Source organism: Alosa sapidissima, chromosome 5 (assembly GCF_018492685.1).
Source record: "Alosa sapidissima isolate fAloSap1 chromosome 5, fAloSap1.pri, whole genome shotgun sequence".
NCBI lineage: Eukaryota > Metazoa > Chordata > Actinopteri > Clupeiformes > Clupeidae > Alosa > Alosa sapidissima.
The window spans coordinates 33,136,964-33,161,612 of record NC_055961.1 but is presented as its reverse complement, the minus strand read 5'-3'; the positions used below and the strand labels follow the sequence as shown (position 1 = coordinate 33,161,612).

Sequence of the window (24,649 nt, the reverse complement as noted above, 5' to 3'; positions counted from 1 at the left end):
TAAACCATAGAACATGTCCCTTTTCATTTCAATTTAAAAAAAGCCACAATCAGATTGGATCACCCCGGCTTCCGTAGTCAAAGTAATCCAGTCTTTACAACAGTTTTTAAAGTCATTTTGGTGTAAAATTTGTTTTCTTTTAGCAACGATATTTTCAGCGCGAGTAACACAGAAGTACATCCGGAAGAAAGGGAAGGGACGATTTTATATCATCTGATGCGCGTCACTGCGATAATTTTATTGGCTCATAGATAGGGAGTTTTAATTAATGTTAAGTGTCTGTCATTGTTGGTAGTAAGCGAGCTAGCTGGCTGAAATCTAGCTAGCTAGCTAGCTTGGAAAAATAGTCCGCCTTGTCATGTTCTGTTATGTTCGCTTCGCGCAGCTGATATAATAGTGTAGCCAGGATACGTATTACAATATACGTGCGTGCGGGAAAACAAGCTTGTAAACAGACAGATACCTTGTTAGCCACTGATGCTGAAGAACACTAACGTTAGCTAACGTTAACCCTACAGGTCACTGCAACTGAGTTGTTACAATTGTATCCAGTTGCAGATTGCTAGCAACAAGCTAGCTGGCTTGCGACAGTTTGTGTCGAAGTAGAAAATACGGAAATGGCATCTACGTATGGCCGACACCAATTAATTGACTGGAGTTAATGGAAAAGAAATTCAAGTTTCGGGCGGCAATGATTGTCTGATACACAGCATTTTGTTGACTTTATATACCTAGAAAGTAATTATTACAGATAACTTCGCTGATATTTTATGCGAGTCTATTTGGGTCGTGTAACCCTTGCAAACAACGAGACGAGCTTATGAAGATTAGTCAAAACAGCAGGATGTCAAAGGGATTTACGGTGGTCATAAGTGAAAAACAAAACAATGCCTGCCATCAATACCAGACAATTCGAGATGATCTCCTGCACTTTATGCCAAAAAACTAGTAATCGGTAGTGTGCATTTCTACTGCTTTACGTGGTATAGTTTAGATGATAAGGTTATACACCGGAAGAGAAATCTATTCAGCTTGCTGTTCGATTGTGAAATATAAGTTACTTTACATTTCATAAGCACTATGTCTGGAGACAGCAGCAGCAGTAGTGGAGAGGACTCTGATAAAGAGACCAGGAAGAAAGTATGTACTGTCAAACACGAAATCACTAATGGTAAGTAACAAATGAGTTTCACCCACTACCATTAATCTGTCATAAATCTGTGACTTTTCGCTCACTAATGTGCCTCATATTCTGTCAGTGCGCTGAATGAGGGCTACACTCGTCTTAGCATTCTGCTGCCGTGATATGTCGCTATTACTACATTACGTTGTATGTTGCTGCAGCTGCAGACCCACCCTGCTGATGGCATTCATGAGAAACCAATATTCTGACTTTTATTGATATTCTGCATTGATGCTCTTTGGTACTTAGTGGCATCTCGGCTATCTGGGGAGAGCCTCAAGTAGCCTTTGTGTATCTGTGTGTCTCACTGTATATTTAACTTTGCCCTACAGCAAACCTTACAGGGTACACTGAAAAAGTGGGTGTGGAGAACTTTGAACTTCTGAAAGTGCTGGGCACTGGAGGTAAGATGCATAATACTGATTCATTCTTGCTGGTTTTTTTTGTGTGTTTTAAGATCCAAAGCCACCCTCCCGATTGATCAACTTTACCCTCAAATGGGTGTAGCCTATGTTCATTTGGGAATGTATGCTGTAGGACCAGGCCTGTATGTACATGTGCTCTCTGCTGTGTGGATGACTGATAACTCTATGGGGCCGGAATGAGAATCAAGCATGCCAATGGAAGCAAGAGTGTTGCTCCTGTACTGTCCCTTTGTTTTTTCTGGTTGTTTTCACATTTATCATAATTTTTTTAATGTCTTTTCTTTTCCTGTGCTGTGCAGCTTATGGAAAAGTGTTCCTCGTGAGGAAGACAAGTGGTCATGATGAAGGGAAGCTTTATGCTATGAAGGTCAGTACTGCAGCTCCAGTCTGATTATCCAGTGTTGTATACACACAGTGGGCCCTTCTTCAACACACACCTGATATTTTATTATAGAAATCTTAATGATCCTAAAAGGTGCTGTTATTACCCAGTGTGGTTTAATCCTAATCACGAGGAAGTATATCGCTCAGTGTTTCTTGGCCGACGTTCAGATGTGCACTCCCTTTATGCTCTCCCTCATAAGTGGACGCACCCATGTTCAGTTAAAAGTGTAATAATGGGGAAGATCAGACTAGGTGGATCCCTTTTGTCATTCTGTCTTAATTAGAGTACCTTCATCTGTAGGTGTTGAAGAAAGCAGCCATTGTACAAAAGGCAAAGACTGCCGAACACACACGGACTGAAAGACAAGTTTTGGAGCACATTCGTCAGTCTCCCTTTTTAGTTACACTGCACTATGCCTTCCAAACGCAGACGAAATTGCACCTTATACTTGGTAGGTACTTTTTAGACATAAAAGCATGACACATTTGACATTATGGCTTTTGTATGTTTTTTTGGGCTTTGTTTAGAAAATGATGTGTCTCGATGCATGTTTCAGGTGCTTGGTTTACTTGGTTGTGCTGCAGTACTGTGTTGCAGGGATATTATTAAGATATACCATGCTGTCTCTTCTAGACTATGTTAGTGGTGGGGAGATGTTTACCCATCTTTACCAACGAGACCACTTCTCTGAAGATGAAGTTCGGATCTACATCGGAGAGATCATCCTGGCCTTGGAGCATCTGCACAAGGTAGGACCCTCAGCAAGTGTTGAATGTCTGTCAGACTTGTGCAACAGAATAATCTCTCTTGGACAAACTGAATTATACTATAACTATAAACGTTTGACTCTCTGCTGTGGAAACAGTGCAAAATTCTGTTCTGGGCTAAAGAAAATGAGTTTGGAAATGATCCATTTTCGGGTTTACAAGTCCCGGTCTAGCGTCCAGGTATGCATGTATTGTCTTGCCAAGTATGACATAATTCAGATGTAATGTCAAGAACAAACAGTACAAACAGCAACTCTGCACGAAGACACAATCTTTGCTCCTCACTTAAGTTCAATTCATTGAGAAAGAGCTCTCAGGATTTGTTTCTGTTGGATAACTAGGCTACTTTTTGAATCTTCTGTATTGGTGATCTTAATTTTTTAAGTCTGAGCTTCATGTTAAGGGTACCAGCTGATCCTGAAAAGTGTTAAAGGTTCTGAAGGCCATTGTAAAAAGTCCATTGAATTCACAGGCTTGTGTTCAGATTCCTCAGGAGGTGCAAGGCATGCATTAGGGCATGCACCAAAATATCAACCAGAACCATTTGCAAGGAGACTGACTGAGCTTGCCTGCTCTGTGTATTTGTGGCTGGCAGATATGCTAATGGGATTGATTATATCTTGTCAGTAGCACGCATGGGTTGTAGCGTCACATTTCATTTTGTCAGAGCAACTGAAGGCCTTGTAGGTCCTCAGAGACCCTGTTTTTTCTGATTTTTTAAAAACATGCTCAGCTTCTCCCAGGGCTTCAGTACTGCACATATTTTAACTAGGGGTTTTAAGCATGCAAGTTTGGTAGTCTTTATATGTTGTAGATCTCCATGTTGTTTGCAATTGACTGTTTTTATCTTCTTTTGTGTTACATTTGACCGTGATATTATGTCAAGTAATTTATACTGCCAAGAATTGAATCTATTGACATACCACTCAGAGTTTGTAAGTGTTTTGTTGTAAGCATCGCTGCCTTCTTTACACAATGGGGCTTCGATTGTTGTACGGTCGGTGTAATAATGAGCCTTTCTGCACTTGTGGTGCATTTCTACTTACAGATGAAAATCTCTTGAAACACAGATGGAAATATGTGGACCAAATGAGTAGAATTTACATTGAATTGTAACCAAAAAATAATGAAGTCATTCTTGTCCACCGGAATCAGTTTTAGAAAAAAAATGAGGAAATGGACATCATTTGTAGTCTGCAGTTGTAGCAGCTGGTGAAACTTGCATGTGTGCACCCACCTAGGTCGTGGCATGAGTTTTGTACAAGCCTTGCTCCTTGACTATTCAGATAGGGGAAAAAAAACTGCTTCCAGGCATGTCATGGTATTCCAGTTTTAGTAACTGGATGAAAAAAACACACACACACACACACACACACACACACACACACTGTTCACTCTGTTCACTGTACAGCACTGCTGTGTCCACATGGAGAACTCCATTTTGATGGTTGAACCAGAGACGGTTGATAAAGCTGAACACAGAAAACAAATTTGCAGCCAGCCTATATTGTTTTTAATCGGCGAAAGGTTGACGCACACAAATATGACACTAAAAACATCACCATGTCATCATATCAAGTACACAATGTGATCAACTGAAACAGGTGTGGGCCGGCTACATTGTCTATTGATAATGGCAGTTTCACTACAGTCAAAACCAGTGTAAGATGCGTAGAGCATCATGGGAAATAGGAACCAAGACGGGCACAGTACCCCATTAGGCACCCTGTCTGTCTTATGTGATTTGCAATGCAACAACCTTTTTAAATGAAAGTGTGTAAGCTGACTGACAGAAGAATACGTTTTCTGACCGGCTTGTCCGAAAGCAAGTATCCTTCCTGTCACCTCTGTATGAAATGTTAAGCAGTTGTGCTGTAGCTTGTCCATTTCGAACAAGCACACTGAAAAACGACACGATGCCTTGGCCAAATGTGATGATGTGTGGTGATTTTGAATGGCTGCTCTGAGAATGTGTTTTTAAGCTTTGGGGGGGAAATATGTCTGCATGATTGAGGAAAAACTGTAAGGTTGTCAAGCTGTAAATGGCTCCACTTTAAAGGAATTACGGAGCACAAATTAGCCATTTAAATGTAATGGCCTTGCTGCTGTTCTGTCAAGGCTCCCCAGCAGAATGCCTTTATTACAGCTTTGGGTACTTGTCAGTGTTGTAGTTGTACGGTGTTCTTTATTTTGATTCTGTTTGGCACAATCTTTTCAGCTTGGCATTGTGTACCGGGACATCAAACTGGAAAATATCCTGTTGGACAACGAGGGGCATGTGGTGCTGACTGACTTTGGCTTGAGTAAGGAGTTCCTGGAGGAAGAGGTACTGTTGTCTTTGTACTCAGATTATGTGATTAAACTGACTACAGCTAAACCAAACCAACCTAGTGAGACATTTCTGCTTGGATGGTGGGGGAGGCTGTATCTGTATTCAATATTTTGTCAAGCAAATACACATATACACTCAATAATAGCATCATACAGTCAAGAATAAAGACACCAAGAATTGTTTTATTCAGTCCAGTTGCCCAGATGTCTCCAAGGATGTAGTTATCTTATACATTGGAATTTTAAAAAATCACTGATCTTTTGGACCATTTGTTTGCGTTAGTTAGAAAAAACCCTCCAGCCTCTCCACAGATTATGCCTCTGAAATAAGTAATCTTGGAGGTATGTGACAAAATCTTTATACTTTATACCCGATGAGTCTATATCAGAAACATTTGTAACTGCAATTCACAAGAAAACATGGTCAACATGAGCTTTACCAGACAAATATTAATGAGACTAAGATTAATACATCCAAATTTAATGATGATGAGGCAGTAGAATGGTGCCACCCTTTTGAAACAAATGTTACACAAATGGAATTTAAAACTCTGACCTTACTTTGAAGAAAGAAGAAAGCCAAAGACAAGCTATGACAAGATAATCAGTATTTTTTATCATGCATATAGAATAAGGTGGCTTGAATTTTTACACTAGACATTTGTTAGATTTGATAAGAGCTAGGGCCAGTGTAAAATAAAAAACTAGCATTTCTGTCAACTATGTTTATTTTTGAACCAGACACTCATATCCACTATGTTTATTTTTGAACCAGACACTCAGGCACACAATGTATGCCATTTTTATTTAATACCTTCAAATTGGTCATTGGTTCTGACCTCAGTGTTCTAATGGAACACTCTGTGTTAGCAGAAAGAGAGGACCTACTCGTTCTGTGGCACTATTGAGTACATGGCGCCTGAGATTATCCGTGGGAAGTCGGGACATGGCAAGGTAAGAGGGCTTCCAGCCTTTCATGCACTCTGAATGCAAAGTTATTCTCGGCTTATGCCCACCTGATCTGGTGTATAACACTATACTGTATGTCCTCTGCTATAAGCTCAGACTACAGGACCATTGTGGTGTTTGTAAATGCTGCATCAATGGGGTTTTCTATTATACAGTGAACAAAATAATTTTGATATCTCATTGAGTTGTCACAAGACACACAAACGCATAAGAATGGCTGCCAGTTGAGCTTTCTTACTCGTGACATTTAGTTAGCTTTGTAATTGTGATGTTATTAGCGAGTGTCGGGCTGAGCTGCATCATGGGAAATGGAGCATTTGTTGGCAATTATTGCCGTCTGTGTACTCTAGAGTGATTCTCCATCCATGCTAAAACATGGCAGACAATTGACCTCAAAACCTAGACAAAGGCTGTTTAAGCGGGTAAAATTGACTGAACAGCTATGTGCAACTAATCAAGGGCACCATTGATGAAGTGTCGCCTAGACCTGCTCCAATTTGGGTCTGCTTTGTCCTTCTGTGTCCTGTCAATACTGTTTTTTGTCCTTTCTGTTCCTTGTCATTTTTGTGCATCCTCACAAACTCAACCCTGTTTCATTCCTGTCTGTGCTCTCCCATTGCTGTGCAGTCGGTGGATTGGTGGAGTTTGGGGATCCTCATGTTTGAGCTGCTGACTGGAGCTTCGCCGTTCACCTTGGAGGGCGAGAGGAATACGCAGAGCGAGGTGTCCAAGTGAGTCACTGTCTGTCAGAGCCACTTCCACAAGCTTCCCACGCTCACTGAAATCCTTTGTTGTTTTGAAATTGGAATTTTCCAAAAGTCATTAAATTCAGTAGAATTCATAGAATTTGATTTTGTCTTATGTACAATGAAATAATCATACTCTTCTATGGATAATTTTGCAATTTTACTTGAATTGACATAGCCTCACTAGCCTATTGGAAAAGGAGTGAAAAGGTTGCATTGGGATTAAAGTATGCAATTTTGTGCTCTGGGTTATTTAAGGACATGGACATTTCAGTAAGGTCCTTGAAAAGACGTGGAAACATTTTTCAATGCTAATGAAAATTGGTAGCAACCCTGCTCCAGTCATCTGTCCACATACGGTGTACTCATTTGTCCTGCCCTGTGTCCATCTTATCTCTCGTCCCTCTCTCTGTCTGTGTCTCAGGCGGATCCTGCGCTGCGAGCCCCCGTTCCCGTCCATCATCAGTCTCCTGGCGCAGGACCTCCTGAGGAAGCTGCTGGTCAAAGACCCTCACAAGCGACTCGGCTCAGGACCCAAGGGTGCTGACGACATCAAGACTCATCCGTTCTTTAAGGTCCTCACACCACCACTCTTCTATCTATAACACTCATTAACTTCTTTAACACTAGGTATATAGAATACCGTAATTACCCAACTATTAGCCGAGGTTTATACATTGATTTTGCAAAATTTCTTCAGCTATGAGGTTAATACACGGGGGCAGTATTAATATGTTATTAATATGTTTTTTTGTTTTTTTAACTTGCATAAAACACTGTCCTGCGGTTTATACACAATGCGGCTAATACACAGGAAATTACTGTAGATGTGACTGTGTATTCTGTGATGTATCGATTTTTCAGATGCTCAGTGTCAGAGCAGATGTTTAGAATGAATACCCCTTTATGTGGAGAATAACAATCCAGCTTATCAAAAAAAAAACACGTTTCTTTTACTTTATATTCTTTTAAGGGAATCAATCTTGCCTCACTGGATTATAGTGTTCTGGTTTTAGAAAGAAAGAAAGAAAAGAAAGCTGCTGTCTGCCATCTTGAGTGGAGGGTTGTAGCCAGCCAGCATACTAGTGAGTTACGGCGGGTGGGGGGGGGGGGGGGTGTATGGTGCAGGTCGGCATGAGGCTCTCAGAGGTATTATATGTACTGAAGAACATGAAATGAAATGTACGGTCATACATTACAAATGAGGGGGAGCTCTGTTGAAGCCATTTCTCTTTTTTCCCTGATGGTAATTACCATATAGAGACAGCATGACTTCACCTAAAGATCCATCAGCTGCTCTAACTAGACAAGGAAATAGTTAGGGTTTAAGTATATAAACTGATGGTAATTTTGATACCATAGATTTAATAGAGACCCAGTCAGACCAATAGTATGAAAAATCAGGAACAGAGTTTATTTACAATGATGTGCATCAAGGGAGAGACAGCATTACTTCACCTAAAGATCCATCAGCTGCTCTAACTAGACAAGGAAATAGTTAGGGTTTAAGTATCCTTCCAGGCTGACGGGAGATGGCGTTGGTCATCCCATCTCACGTGGACTACACTGAATCAGACCCTGATTAGTGGCAGCCTGGCAATCCGGAGCAGATAGCTACTGACGCAGCCATGCAGAACAGTGAAACACTGCAAAGTCATAATATTCCTGCTTATCTCTAAACACAGTCACACACAGATATACACAGGGACAGTACAGATATCATACAGTCATTACATAGAATCATACTTTTAGTATCAAAGTGACCCACTAATGAGAAATGCAGAACAGTAAACCACATATTGGAATATTGTACATAATGTTCTAATTCACTTTCTCTCAGTCCCCCTTTTTCAGCCTTTATGGCTGGAACATTTCATCAAATAGTGCCACTGGGAAAATGCACAAAATATAAATGATTATATTTTTGAAACAATTGTTTCATCAAAGTTAGTCAGATCCAAATAAGCAGGTACATGACTAGATATATGATTTAACTGATTTCTTCATAAGTCATGAAAAATAGCTACACATGATTGGTGTACAATAACAACCACAGTAAATCAAAAATAATATATTTGGTCAATCCCCCTAAACTATTCAGAAACTCGTCTATATAATTTCTATATCAGGTTGGGATAATCCCATTGGTGTACCACCTTTTCAGATTATCAACCGATTTAGAGGCATCAGGACATAAATCACATGTATATAAAAATAATAAGTTCTGAATCAAATACTCTCAAGTTCCCCTTTGACACCAAACAATAGCACAAATCTGATTGAATCAGAATGAGCCTACTATTTAACTGAGAGTAATGCAGTAATTGTGTCTCTTTACCATGTGTTATACTTAGGCAAAGCTGAATATAAAACCAAAACACATAAGAAATGTCTCTCAGCAATTCTCAAATAGAACCCAATAAAGGAAATGAATCAAATGAAACAACATGGTTACATGTATAAAAGTGGCCCTGACTGTCTTGATTTCTCACAGGGTGTGAAGAAAAGTTTACATACCACAGAGTACCAGTGATAAAAACATTAACCAAACAGTTTAAGAGCGGGGGAAAAACAATAGACAAAAGAAATAGGAAAAAGTAGAGTCTGTAAGGCTCCCCCTTTTGATCACTGAGTGCACCTGAAACAAAACACATAGATATACATATCTGGGCCCAAGGCCCCAGTAGTGCTTCCTAAGTTTCAGCTAACATTATTAAAAGATTTCAATTGCAATACTGCTATGATCAGTCACCAAATTAGTAATTAGCAATGAAATATAAATTCACATGATCATGATCTTCATGGATACTCTTTTTTTCTTGTGTGCCTCATATCAAGAATTGTTTATCATACAGCAAAGCTAAGTTATCTTAACCTTTTTCCACATTGTTTAAAGCAGGCCTAAAGGAATGTTTTAAAGAATTTGGTTAGCACTTTATTCTGAACATATTCTGAACGTCTGAAACAAATGAAAGGTGTGTTTTATTTTATTTTATTGTATTGCTGTATCCAAAATAATTGTAAACGATATGGTCTAGTATGTATGTCATCATACCACATTATCATCTTGATACTGGTTTGCATAGCTGCAAAAACGTTGTAAAACCTTTTCCATGTCAATGATGAGAAAAAATAATAATAATACCAATATAACAACTGCAGTGGGTGTGTTGTTAATAAACATATGAACCTATTAGTTCAAAATTAGTTCGGTGAAGTGAACATAAACAACCTCGCATCCTCCATGAAAGAAAAAGCTATCTTTAATCATAACTTTATGCACTGCAAGAGCTAGCTGTCTATGTTATCAGACTACTCTTAATCAGACTGCCCCTTATGATCTGCAGCAAGGCTACAAGATTATTCCCTTAGCTAAAGTGTTGTCGCGTACAACACTGTGTCCTAGAGCTAAGTGCGTCATAGCATCAACAATTTAATAAATTCACTGCTGTTGGTAAGATTACAACTTTGCTAAACTGGCCCTTAAGTATGAATTTAACTGATATGCTTCAACTCTTGTCAGTGTTGTCACTGCCAGAAGCACGAGATTGTGGAGCAATGCTTAATACATATGTCCAAGCTACAAGTTCTGCCACTTGTGCCCCTCATTTATCCAGAACCTTCTCTGCCCTCAGAACCTGTATGTCTTCCACTGTCGTCCATTCAGCCAGTCGCTCACCATAGTGTATGGTGGCATCACTCAAAGCAGGACCTGGCAGGGCTCAAGGCCTACACACCTAGCCAATCAACAGTCAAAACACATCTGTGTCTACCTTGAAGCAGGAACATAGCGTCCGCATGGCTTCCAGTGTTTGCGGCCTACACGTGGAACAGGATAACTTGGGTCAGGTTCTATTAGCATGGGGAGCAGGGAGCTTGGGGAAACAATTGGCCTGTATTTAAGCAAAATGGTCATACTTTCTATGGGGCCTTCATTAAATTTATAACTGGAATATGTAATCTGATATAATTAACATACCCATCATCTCGCATATGTGCTCCTGTGACTTGTAGTGGATTGGGGAGAGCAAGGATGGCCTTGATGCTTTGGTCCAGGCATTCAACACTCTTTATAGCACAGCACACAGCATTTCATTTTCCCTGCAAAGCTTCACTAAATTTAGTTACAACAACAGATATTCCTAGGCGGAGATATCAGATATCAAAATGTATATAAAACACTGGAGGATGATGTAGGAGGTTGTGACCCTATGACATTTTAGTCATTGATTAAATCAAAGTAATGTGAGGCTAACCGTGTAAATATACACTTTAGATCATCACAAATAGCATGCAAAACTGTTATTTCCCTCACCAATGAGCACTACTGCTACCAAATAGCCTTCCTAGTAGTTTTTCTATTTTGGATGAATCAACCCTTTTTGCTTTATCACTGGTTCTCGCTCCGACGTCTCAGGAGAATTCCCTTTCAGTAGGATCCCGTCACCGGGGGTCAGAAGATCAGCCATCTCGCCTTGCTCTCAGACAACTAAGGGCTTTCAGGATTCCAAATCCAAGGTGCCAGACCTCACCGTGTACGGTTTTTCAGAAAGCTCGTTCTGACCCCAGATGTTGGAATCCTGGGACCTCTCGCAATTCTGTTAGGTAAATCAATTCGGAATCAAGATAATGAGACAGGAGCCAGTGATCAAAATCATCCAATTATATTGAATCTTTGCAAAAAGAGTGAGGATAGTACAACCATAGCTGGTTGAAACAAAGAGCTTTACATTCTAAGAGTGCTTATACAGTATACTTAAGTGGCTACATAAGTCAAGCGTAACTACACCCATAGTCATAAAACTCAAGCGTGACTACTCAGTCACTTAATCAAATGTTGGTGGTTTGTTACCTTACTTGTTGTTGTGAGCAGATCTCTCATATATTAGAATCTCAGGCTTCTCTGAGTATATCTTATTCTAGGGCTAGGGCCTGAATCACCAGGGGAAAAAAAGGATAGGATGGGCTGTAGCAACTTAACAGACCTGGTCTGCTTGTAAGTCTCTGGTTTACTCGTTGCTGCGTGTTCAGCTCCCTTACGGGTGTTTCCAGAGACCCATCCCCAGAACCAGGACTGAAAGATCACCCCCCTCCATTTTGTTCCAAAGGTAGAAATTATTCAAACAAAATAAAATAATTAAGGCATGTTGACCAAACACAAACCAAAACAAAACATGTTGCCACTCTTGACTTAAGTATGTGTATTCTCAGTTACAGTCTGTAACAGATATGTGACCTTCATGCATATCAGCTGACCAACACACACACTCACTCAGGCCTCATGTCGACTTGACAGGAGGGAAGACAAAGACAAAACGAACTCCGTCTTTAGTTGCAACACAGAACATGTAGCCTATAGTTTTAGACACATTCTTTCTCCTAATTATTTTGTGATATATTTGATTGGCTGACACACAATGTTAGCAGCACTGGGATGTTTTGAATAGGCGTCCCAACCTTTATCTTAGTTTGGTCCAACTAATGCTGCTGACCATGTGTGGCTGCCACAGACAGACAAAGCTGCCAAGTAAGTTAACTTTCCCTTAACAACACAGATGAGGCGGAGGTTTTCTTAGATTCAAATAACTTTGCAGCTCCGAACAAACTATGCCAAATAATAGTTCAAGCAGAGACAGGTTGACACTCAGACATGTTAGTATCAGAGAGTAGCAGACAATTGCATAGCACACTTACACATAACCCCATAGGTCAGAAACATACATAGACATACATGTTGAGACATAAACTCATAAACTCATGTTCCTGATTGGTTACCGTAAAGTAACTGGTCTCAAAATTTGACAGATTTTCCAATTTAGCAAACCCAGTGATTGTGATCTCTCACCCAGACCCGTACTCAAATCATCTGTAACTCTCCGGAGATTCATTGACATAAGCCCAACCTGTGTGCGCACACAATTTGTTCCTTCTTTTTGCGGGCCGATAGCTGCTACAACAGACTACCACCCAAACTGTCTATTTTTAAGACGGGAGCTCTACTCGACGCAATCCCCCTTTGCCCAAATGGCAGTCATAATAGCACTTTAAAGGAACAAAACGTACTACTCACCGAGAGCGCGTCTTTCCAGTGGGTTGAGGGATCACATACAGTAAGTTTTGTTAAAAGAACAATCCTTAAATCAATAGATCAATATAATCCTTATCAATCTCGGTAGAACCTCCATAAACTGATGGTAATTTTGATACCATAGATTTAATAGAGACCCAGTCAGACCAATAGTATGAAAAATCAGGAACAGAGTTTATTTACAATGATTCGCATCAAGGGAGAGACAGCATGATTTCACCTAAAGATTCATGAGCTGCTCTAACTAGACAAGGAAATAGTTAGGGTTTAAGTATCCTTCCAGGCTGACGGGAGATGGCGTTGGTCATCCCATCTCACGTGGACTACACTGAATCAGACCCTGATTAGTGGCAGCCTGGCAATCCGGAGCAGATAGCTACTGACGCAGCCATGCAGAACAGTGAAACACTGCAAAGTCATAATATTCCTGCTTATCTCTAAACACAGTCACACACAGATATACACAGGGACAGTACAGATATCATACAGTCATTACATAGAATCATACTTTTAGTATCAAAGTGACCCACTAATGAGAAATGCAGAACATTAAACCACATATTGGAATATTGGACATAATGTTCTAATCCACTTTCTCTCATCCCTTATCTGTATTTTTCCCTCTCTTTTCCTCTCATTTTTTTCTCTCTCACTCAATCATTCACTCACTCATGCTGTTAATTGCTTTTATTTCCATTCTTAAATAGAGGCACACACGCACACACACACACACACACACACACACACACACACACACACACTGCACTGTACACTTCATTAATGAAATATTCACATGTAACATGCAGGGGCTCAACTGGTCAGATCTGGCCGCCAAAAAAGTTGCCAGCCCCTTCCGTCCTGAGCTGCGGAATGAGCTGGACGTGGGGAACTTTGCCGAGGAATTCACCGGGATGGATCCAGTCTACTCACCCGCCAGCACCCCTCCCAGTACTGACCGTCTTTTCCAGGTACATTCTGTTCTCCCTCCCCATCTCCCCACAAGCCCTGTGCTGTGAACTTAGACACCTGCAAGTTGGAAATAGAACTGGGTTTGCGAGGCACTCCATTATCTTAGCACCTTAAATATGCTGTGTAGGTAGATATTTTATTCTGTCAGGAGCTGTTATTAGGCCCCCTAGAGATTTATCTTAGTTCTTTTGATAAATGTATGATGCATGAGGCCGATTTGTCCTCTGTAACTAAGAAAGTTTAAAACCATGCGGCCCGATTAATGTGGAGCTGGCTTTGAGAAATCACCACACACACACACACACACACTCACACTCACACTCACACACTCACACACGCACACACGCACACACGCTCACGCACACGCACACGCACACGCACACGCACACGCTCACACGCACACGCTCACTCGCACACGCACTCGCACACGCACTCGCACTCGCACTCGCACACGCACACGCTCACGCACTCACACTCACACACACACACACACACTCACACTCACACTCACACTCACACTCACACTCACACTCACACTCACACTCACACACACTCACACTCACACACCATCTTTTGCTTGCTCTGCCTCTAGGGTTACTCCTTCATCGCACCGTCCATTCTGTTCAACAAAAACGTTGTCATGGGGGACTTCCTGGAGAACCAGGTGAAGGTGGACAAGCCAGGGTCAGCCACGGTGCAGCGCAGTGCAATGCTAAAGGTAGGCCACACAGCTGATCCCAGTGCAGTGCAATGCTAAAGGTAGGCCACACAGCTGATCCCAGTGCAGTGCAATGCTAAAGGTAGGCCACACAGCTGATCCCAGTGCAGTGCAATGCTAAAGGTAGGCTACACAGCTGATCCCAGTGCTGAGATTTCTCATAAAATCTCTTTTAAAATCTAATTTAAAGGTGATCTAAGCGGTTTCTAAGCTAAAACATTTTTCAGTCACATACCTGTACAGCAAACATCTCCTCACAATCCGCTAGCTGTCTATCCCCACAATACACTGTAAAAAACACAGTCTCTGTAGCCAGCCCAGGCTCCAAAAATTCCAGCCATTCACAGACAAGATGTGTGTTGAGGAGAGTGTCAGTTGTACAGGAGGAAAGGGAAAGGAGAGGCAAGCTAGCTCTCTGTTTTATTTGAACGTCAACAGAAGTGACAGTACTCAACATCGCTTAGAGCACCTTTAAGAACATCAGTGGTTCAGTGAGTTGGGTGAGATGGGGGGTGGCGAGACTTGGCTAATGCTTTTTATGGGGGTTCACCAGGCAAAAGGAAGTCATAGTCTTTTGGACCATCTTAATATGATTTAGATTTTTTAAGAAGAAAAAAAAGGTGAATTCACATTTACAGATTCATGCTTATGTGTGCATATGTATTATATGCTGTGCACACACACACAAGGGTCTTCAGCTCCATTAGTGAAGCTAGTAAATATGCTCTGTGCTGAAGTGTGCCCCCCCCCCCCTCCTGCATCTCTGTGCCTGCAGGACTCTCAGTTCTTCCAGCACTATGAGCTGTGGCTCCAGGGCCCTCCGCTGGGGGAAGGCAGCTTCTCTGTGTGCAGGAAGTGCCGACACAAGCAGAGTGGCCAGGAGTACGCCGTCAAAATCGTCAGCCGTAGGTGAGCCAAAGGACCCCAACACACACACGCGCACACACACACACACACACACACACACACACACACACACACACACACACACACACACACACACACACACACACTCACTCTCCAAACACTGCCTTTAATACGGATCATTTACTGTTGGCCTTCGGCACTGCTGGAGAGGCTTATCTGGATGGCGCTGTTGGTTTGTTGGTGTCGTTGTCACAGTGTGTGTGTGTGTGTGTGTGTGTGTGTGTCTCATAAATGTGTGTTACAGGATGGAGTCGATGACACAAAAGGAGATAGCGGCCCTGAGGCAGTGCGAGTCTCATCCCAATATTGTCAAACTCCATGAAGTTTACACCGACCAGGTAAATAAAGACACACACACACACACACACACACACACACACACACACACAACAGCAACAGACACACAATCTTACATACGCTGTGTGACAGCAACGATAAACACAGAAGCAAATGCAAAATGATCTTCAGTATCACCAACACTATTCCTTCCACACCCCTGTTTGTATGTCCTATCGCTTGTCATCTGATGACCTCATGTTACCCCACCCCCCCTCCTCCACCCTCTCCACAGCACCACACGTACCTGGTGATGGAGCTGCTGCGTGGCGGGGAGCTGCTGGAGCGCCTCAAGCGGAAGAAGCTGTTTGCGGAGTGGGAGGCCAGCAAGCTGATGAGCAGCCTGGTGTCGGCCGTCAGCTTCATGCACGAGGCCGGCGTGGTGCACAGGGACCTCAAGCCAGAGGTGGGTGGGGGCGCCACTCAGGCAGCCAGCCAGCACACAGGGAGCTACCATCCCTTTACGCCACAGTGTGGTGTTTGTATTGTACAGTTCATACTTGAATTATGTTCACAATATTTCATTGTGAAAAAAGGAAGTAATACACCAGCTCAGGTGAAGAAGAATGCAACATTCAGGAAAAGATCTGTCGGCTTACTTAGATGTTCTGATGGCTAAGTGTTGATTCATTTCTTGTGTCTCTGCTAGCAGAATTGATTGGTGAGAGTCTGAACTGTTACTAGGAAACACAAAACTGACATTGATGAGTGTTGTTCCAAATTTGCGTCCAATCCGCTCTATTCCCTGGTCTCTTGCATAATTCTAGCAGTGTCACCCATTTCTGTGTCAAACCCTAAAGAAAACAGAACAGAAATTGTACTGCCGGTGAGTTTCATCTCCACCTAAGACAGGCACTGTAAGGTGGGGGGTGGAATCTCTCTTTCATTCTCACTCACACTCTCTCTCTCACATACACACAAACACACACACACGCAAACACACTCTCTCGCCTGACAGAAAGACATTTGAATCAAGAAGTGGGGTGGGCGTCAGAAATGTTTGTGCTTTCACCGTGGCAGGTTGACGCATGCATTGTGTGCAGTGGTCGAAAATAGAGAGCGGCTGTCTGGCAGTCGTGGAACGGGGAGGCGGCGAGTCGGCAGTCTCCGAGGCGGGCAGCTGGTGCGAGACAGCTCTGTGTGATTGTAATGAGAACGTTCTAGTCGTCGATCTGGCTCACTCCTTCGCTTGCCATGCTTTTGTTCGGCTACGTCTGTCATCTTCCAACTTCAAGCCACCGGGGGGGGTAGCAATTGAGTAAGAAAAATAAAAATATGTGTGTTTCACAGGAAATGACTGGTATGAATCACCTCTTCAATCAGACTGATTAACAGCTACCGAAAGTGTGTATGCAGATGCCACACGCTTCCTTTGTGCCTGCAAATAATGCATTCATTCAGACTGTAAAAACGTTTTGCTGTCCTTCCATTCGGTTGCACACACACACCGTCTCTCCTGCCCACTCTCGTCTCACGGCTGTCCTGTCTGTAATGTGCTTGTAAGCGGGCCCACCGTGCCCCTGGCATGTTTGTCATGTTTGCTCCCCAGTGCCTCCCAGGCTGCCACGCTCAATTATTAATTTAGGTCGCTTGTCGTGCGGCACACGCCTCGGCGTCGGTGCGTTTGTTGCTCGGGCTCTCCGTGTTCAGATGTGCTGTTAGTCGGGGAGCAGTGAGCTGATGGTAGTGCGGTCGCGCTGACATGAACGCAGAACTGGAGATAAGAGGCGATTAGACGGCAGGGCGGCTTTCCTGGGCGTCCGCTGTGCGCTGGTGAGACCACAGCCAGTGAGTGTAGAAAACAGAACAGTGTAACGGTTGAATTCATGAAGACTGGCCCAATGTGTAACCTGTGACCAAACACTGTAGCTATTTTGCTAGTTTCACTCTTATTGAACCTTCAGATTTCACATACAGTGAACAAACAGCACGTTTGTCATACAGTATTTAGGTGAGCGTGAATACGAAGGGAGACTGGTAATCCACTGTCTCACTGCTGTCCCTCTGTTGCACGCAGAACGTGCTGTTTGCGGATGAGGGCGAGGACGCGGTGCTGAAGGTGATCGACTTTGGCTTCGCCCGGCTGTTCCCGGCGGGCAGCGCTCCCCTGCAGACGCCATGCTTCACTCTGCAGTACGCCGCCCCGGAGCTCTTCCACTCCACCGGCTACGACCAGGCCTGCGACCTCTGGAGCCTCGGCGTCATCCTGGTACGTACCTCCTTCCAGACCGACCGCTGAGAACCAGCTCTCAGTTGTATTTCACTATAGACCTCCACACTGCTGAGAATGAACTCTCTTCAACTTAACTATTTTTATAGACCTCCAGACTGCTGCAAAACAAACTCAAAACTCTAGACCAGGGGTTGGCAAACTGCGGCCTGCGGGCCGGATCCGGCCCGCCAAGCACTTTCATCCGGCCCGCCGAGCATTTCATTTGGTTATCAGGCTGCTCGCTATTTTTTTCCTTTTATGTGTGTGTAGTGGGGGGGTGGTGGGCTGTTGTGCGGCCCGCCTGCCAATTTTCAAAACCCAATGTGGCCCTTGAGCCAAAAAGTTTGCCCACCCCTGCTCTAGACTCTAAACTTTAGACTCTAGATAGATAGATAGATAGATAGATAGATACTTTATTGATCCCCAAGGGGAAATTCAAGGTCTCAGTAGCATACAGACATTACACACACAGTCACTAACAGCAGAAAAAAGTAATTAAAAGTATATAATATAAAAAACACAGCTAAGCAATAAAGACGGTAGAAGATAAAGAATATACTAAAATACAAATTATACTAAATAACACAAAATCTAAATCAAGTTTAAAAACAGTATCCACATAGTGGGTGATTACTCTAAACTCTAGTTGACTTTACTCTAGTTCTGCTGGAGGGCAAGAGGGAAGAGGAGGAGCAAGGAAAGGAGAGTGAGGGCAAGAAGAGGCATTACTCTCTAATTATAGAGATGTTCAATAATTACTGGATTCATCTGGAATACTTTTGTGTGTGATTTAGCTTAAGCCATTAAAAGAAATCATTATCATGCTCATCTACCATGTCTCTCCATACCTCTCTCTCTCTCTCTTTCTCTTTCTCTCTCTCTCACTCACTCTGTGTGTGTGTCTCTCAGTATACCATGCTGTCGGGACAGGTTCCCTTCCAGACCGAAAAGAAGGGCATGACCTCGTCACACGCCGCTGACATCATGAAGAAGATCAAAGAGGGAGACTTCTCATTGGATGGAGAGGCGTGGAGAGGCGTGTCAGAAGAGGCCAAAGAGCTTGTGAGAGGTGAGAGGATATCACATGACTCAAATCAACCCAACAAGACACTGATGATTAAGCACTTTGCCCATGCGAAAGACAAAGGCACACTTTTCCTATGACTTGTGTGATTGTTCAGACTTGTTTATTCTCTGCGGTTGACCACGTGATTGTACGGCTTCCACCTCGGCCCTGCTGGCCAGTCTGCCGGGCTTTTGGCATGGAGGCTACAGAGGAGTCCACATTTCCTCGATTTGTAGGGTGGTGCTTGACCCAGTTTGTCATTTCCTCCTGATAAATGAATGCATAACTAGCTTGGAGTTATTGGCACACACACACACACACACACACACTAGTAAGTTGTGCAATGTCTCCCAGCCCCTTTGTAACTCTCATTTCCTCAAATCACACACTTCCTCAGACACACTGTCAGCTCCCTTCACCACTTCGCACACAAACTCGTTGTGAGTTGCGCTTGCTTGCGCCTTGAAGTTAGTGAGTCTGACAGTTTCTCACTGCTGGCATGGGCAACCTGATCGTACACAGGTTTTCACTTAGAACTTTTTCACTTTGAGTTGGGAGGCTGAGATGTGTCATTGCAGTTGTCCTAACATTACCTCAGGTTAGAACTGTCATTGTTCTATTAAACAGCAAAAAGCCCTTTTTCACGTGGCAGTCTTTCCGAACACCCATATCTTTCTGTCTTTCTTTTTCTCTCTGTCCCTCTCTTCCACTCTTCCTTTCTCTCATATCTTATTCCTCCTGTTCTGCCCATCTTCCTACTTCTGGTCTGATGTGTTTTTCGCTGTCTTGCATGTTGGGCACTGCAGGCTTATTAACGGTGGATCCCGAACGTCGTCTGAAGCTGAGCGATCTGAAGGAGAACGGCTGGCTCCAGGGCGGGGCCAACATGTCGTCCACCCCGCTGTGCACGCCCGATGTGCTGGAGTCCAGTGGCCCCACCGTGCGCACTTACGTCAACGCTACATACAAGGTACAGATCACCCCACCGCCCCCCCACACCATAGTTCTACAAAGTTCATCATTTTCAGAAGTTGGGTGTTGTTGCTGCTGCCTGGGTTTTGCTTTAGATGTTGTGAATGCAGTGGGCCTGTTTTGAAAAAGATGACTTGGGAACTAATAGCAGTCAGTTGGAAGGTCCCTCCATATCCCTCATGGGCCTAGTTGGACAGCTGATATAGTTGTATTGCAGGGCTTAAAGTGTTCAGGCGTGAGCTGGTATGTGTAAGATTTGAAAATAGGCAATGAGACTACAGTATATATGGCGTCCATAAATGTCTGGTAACTTCAGGCACAGATATTTGTATTGAAATAACCACTCACAGTGAGCGCTGTTTGTCTGTCTCTCCCATTCCCCACAACCTTCTTTCCTTCTGTCTCACACAGGCATTCAACCGGGGGAAGCGAGAGGGCTTCTTCCTGAAGAGTGTGGACAACGCCCCTCTGGCCAAGCGCCGCAAGCTGAAGATGACCAGCACTGGGGTTGAGACCCGGCGTAGCTCCTCTTCCTCATCCTCTTCCTCCTCCTCGTCCTCCACAGCAGCAGCAGCGGCGGCGGCAGCAGCAGCCACGCTGGCCAAGGCCCCGCTGCGGCAGACTGTCCCCCCGAACTCTGACCCCTGAGTCGGCCTATGGCTAGAGGCCTCTGAGCGTGCCCCCTCCCTCCCTCCCACTACTACTACCACCATCACCCAAGCTGAAGAACCCTACAGGGCTCCAGTGTGACTGAATCACCGAAGGAGTCAAAACTCTTTTTAAATCACACCAATATCCAAATTACAGACATGTAATTGTGGCGTAATATGCCGTTTGGGCAGTTACATGGTCTGACCGCAAAGGGCTTAAAGTATGCACTCATTCTGAATGGATATGTGAAGTCTGTTTATTTTTTGGCCAACCTTGGGGTTAGCAAGAGAGTGGAGACAACTGTTGTATATTTTAAGCAAAAAATTTTAATTGTTCAAAAATTGGTGTCGAATTGTTATTCGCTGTTGTTGACGTTGGCGCTTCTTTGAACCCGCTGGTCGAAAATCGTTCCTGCGCTGATTGTGTCGTCTGCATGTTACCAGTGTTGAACTGCCGAACCCTTTAGTCTCGTTTATTTTTCTTTTAGTTTGTTTTGTATCGTTTGCCCTTACGATTGAATGTACCTTTAAAAGAGTGGAGTTTTTCTATGGCACCGCGGTGCTTTTTAAAAAATATTAAAAAGGGACATTTTGAAGATAGATGGGAAAAGAAGCCATTGGAGAGTTGAAGCCATAGGTACTGAGAGGAGAGGACCTTTGTGTGGACCCCAGACTATAGACCATCTAATAGGGGGCAGGGTAAGAGTAGCTATGGCACATAAGCAGCGTTTTACATCAAGGGTGGCTTTCAGACAGTTTCAGAGGCTTGATGACAGATTGTTTTTTTTACTTGTTCCATCGACAACAGCAAATAACGACTAGGTCTGATTGTCTGGGTCAGGCGTACAATCTTTCTCCATGTGCCATTGTGAGCTTACTAAGTGCATGCCTCTCAGTATAATGTGGTGAATACTCTCAACAGCAATTGTTAATATTCAGTGTTCCTATGACTGAACCCTTTGCTAACAACTCCCTGCTGTGCTTTCATGGTGCTATCGGATCAGTCTGTGATACCACGAGCCCTCTGTATCCCTCCAGAGTCCTTCGAAGTGTGTGTGTGTGTGTGTGTGTGTTCGCTCGCTTGTGAGCACCCCTTTACAGGCGCCCTGCCACCCCTCCCCCTCGCCATGGGAGCGTGAGGCGCTGCCGGACTTCTGCTGCTGCAGGCGGGGTGATGCAGTGCTGGTCACCAGAGTCCAGGCCACGAGTAGACTGGACTCTGCACGTGTTTTTAAAAAATAACAAAACAAAGGGCTCCATCATGCATCCCAGGCTGGGTACAGACAGTGACTCCACACACACACTAACACACTCCCAGTCCTTTTGACCCCCAGCTGGAGAGATGATGGTCTGAGGGAGAGGGATGGAAAGAAGGAGAGAGAGCAAGAGAAGGGGAGAGAGAATAACAGAGGGAGAGGGGCTGACAGAGGGAGAGAGAGACTGAACGAGAGAGAGACTGACAGAGAGAGAGAGAGAGGCAGGAGAGAGAGACTGACAGAGGGAGAGAAAGAGAAAGAGACTCCACTTGTCTGCCTGCAGGTGACCATATGCCACCAGCCACCCACCCACTGTGTTGAATGTCTTGCAACCCTGTTCCTCCTCAATTTAATACTTGCATTAAAAAAACACAACACTGAATCTGTGTGAGCGCTGAGGGGAGCAGATCCAGGGGTCTCTTCATATGGATGTCTTTCTCCATACACTGATAGGATACCTACTGGAGTTTTTCATTACAAAGGAACACTTTTGCCAAGGACAAGGATATTGTTGTGTGTGATCAACATTTTCTTGAATGTCTCTTTGGAAATTTTAATGTAGTACCTGGTTTATGAGATGATTGCATGCATATTTATAGAGTTATGATCACATTTGCAAGGGCGGTGTGTGTAATTTTTTTTTTTTTTCTTTTTTTTTTTTTAAGCTTCGGCACTGGTTGAGATGCCTGTATAAAAATCATGAGACAGCATGTGGTCAAGAGGGCCATCTTTATCAGAGAGTGCATCAGAGTCGGGTTGTGGCCTGACATCCTGGTCTTACACATGTCAATCATGCTCTCTCGACTGTGGTCTCACCATTTGTATCAGACACCAAATGAATTGTTTTTAGTATTATCGGAAATGGGATTCTCGAGCAAGATGGTTAAATGACACTGGTCATTTAAAAGACAGTCATTTGTAGTTACTCTTTTTTTTATTGGTCAATCTTCAAGTCGCACAATTTTAATCTTTGAAAATATGTTTTCTTTTTTTTATCAGCTTTAACTTGCTTAACCTTTAGTATTTATTGCCTCTGTTCTGCCTCCGTGTTCTGTTGATGTTTCGGTAATGGTTCTCTGTCCGGCGCCTCGTGCTCATTCATGTTGAGTAATTATGTAATTCTATGGTATGTCTTGCTGCCTTGTGCTGCATCAGTAAAAAAGACATCTATTGTGAAATTATGGAACTGTGCATTTCTGATTTTAGATATTTTTTCACACATATAATTGTCAATGATTTTATGTCTACAGTTTAAAATATGAGAACGCTACTTTTTTGACTATTAGTAACTGTTTTGTGTTATTGTTCTGTCATGCATGTACTTTTTTCATTTAAATAACCTCTTTAATAAGTTATTCTGCTCTCTCATTTTGCCAAAAACATTTTGTAAAAACAAAAATTTAAATTAAAATCATAATTTTCAAAGTGCTCTGTATTCAAATAATGGCAGGTGGTTTGTGTTGCATCATGGACACAGTTGAAATCGAGTGTCAAATTACAATGCACATACGGAAATGTATCTTTTTTTTTAGTTGTATTATTCCATTCAATGTGCGAGAGCCTTATAAAATGTCACATATTATATGGCGATGTACTACCCAATTTGTTTTCTTATTGTGAGAAAATTAGGTTTATCTTGAATGCACGATTAATTTGTCATACTGTATTTTAGCCTTCAACATTTTATTACAGTAGTACAGCCATTTGAATCATAGCTGTAGCTTGGCTGGTATAATGCCTTGCCTTGGTTCCTTCATATCGACAGTCATGCAGTTCAGCTTGATTGGCACCAGGGGTCAGTGTGGCGCTTAGCTGTTTTGATTTGTCTGGCACAATAAAGGCAGGAGGAAGCCATTGGATTACTTGGCCATGATGTGACTGCCATCATGCCATTAATCAAAATGAGCTCTGAGTGGAATCATTTGCATAGGAAATTGTGATATATTGAGCATGACACAGATGGATATGGATCGAAAGCTAAATCAAAACGATTCCATCAATTACAATCCCCACTCTTGGTCGTGACCCAAGGTTTGTCTTCATATATGCTCGCCGTACAGACAGCCAATGTGTAATTTGTTGGAAATGGACTTTCGGGAATATTGTCCCTAACCAGCCGGGGCTACGGACAGTGGAACCGTCTCTCTGGCTGTTGCTCACGTCCTCGTTTCCTGCCAGACCGCAACAACCGGCTCCCCACCGCACGCGCGCTCTCGCAGCTGCACCGCACACTAGGCCGCGAGAGAGAGAGCCTGCTAACCTGTCACACATACTGACTTTGTCTTACAGTGTGTTTCCCCACAAGGCCGCTGAATAATTCACAGTGGTAGTGCAGCCTTACCAGTGTCAGTAAGTGCGTCAAGGTTGATTTCATAGCAGATCCTCCACTTTCCTTTTCTCCTCATCAAACTTTCATCCCGCGCTTTCCAAAAACGCTCTCCATTATTAAGCAGCTAAACATGACAGGACCCATTTCATGGAAGACGCCTAGGCAAGTTCAGTGTTCACGTGGAGTTGTCCATTTGAACTTGAGGCCCAAAGGGATGGATAAGGTATTTCTTTGCTTTCAGGTACCTTACCTAGATGAAGGGAACCTAAAAGGTGTAGGTAGGCTATATGAAAGGGTATTACTCTACCTGCGCTGGTTGG

General features: G+C 43.2%; 1 protein-coding gene across 4 annotated transcripts; it reads left to right on the top strand.

The window, feature by feature from the left end:
- Window positions 1–83: 83 nt before the first annotated feature.
- rps6ka4 (ribosomal protein S6 kinase, polypeptide 4) lies at window positions 84–23,582 on the top strand. Of its 4 annotated transcripts, none has more exons than XM_042092165.1 (18): window positions 84–1,171; window positions 1,516–1,587; window positions 1,908–1,975; window positions 2,294–2,444; window positions 2,627–2,742; window positions 4,979–5,086; window positions 5,965–6,045; window positions 6,688–6,791; window positions 7,231–7,381; window positions 13,701–13,862; window positions 14,456–14,581; window positions 15,357–15,490; window positions 15,753–15,846; window positions 16,080–16,250; window positions 17,862–18,053; window positions 18,966–19,125; window positions 19,929–20,092; window positions 20,506–23,582. In XM_042092165.1, the coding sequence occupies exons 1-18, from the start codon at window positions 1,081–1,083 to the stop codon at window positions 20,740–20,742; spliced, it is 2,382 nt and encodes a 793-aa protein (XP_041948099.1). In that variant the 5' UTR covers window positions 84–1,080; the 3' UTR covers window positions 20,743–23,582. The 4 variants fall into 4 exon arrangements, with proteins under 4 accessions (XP_041948099.1, XP_041948097.1, XP_041948098.1 ...); XM_042092163.1 differs by having other exon boundaries at window positions 13,602–13,862; XM_042092164.1 differs by having other exon boundaries at window positions 5,962–6,045.
- Window positions 23,583–24,649: the final 1,067 nt, after the last annotated feature.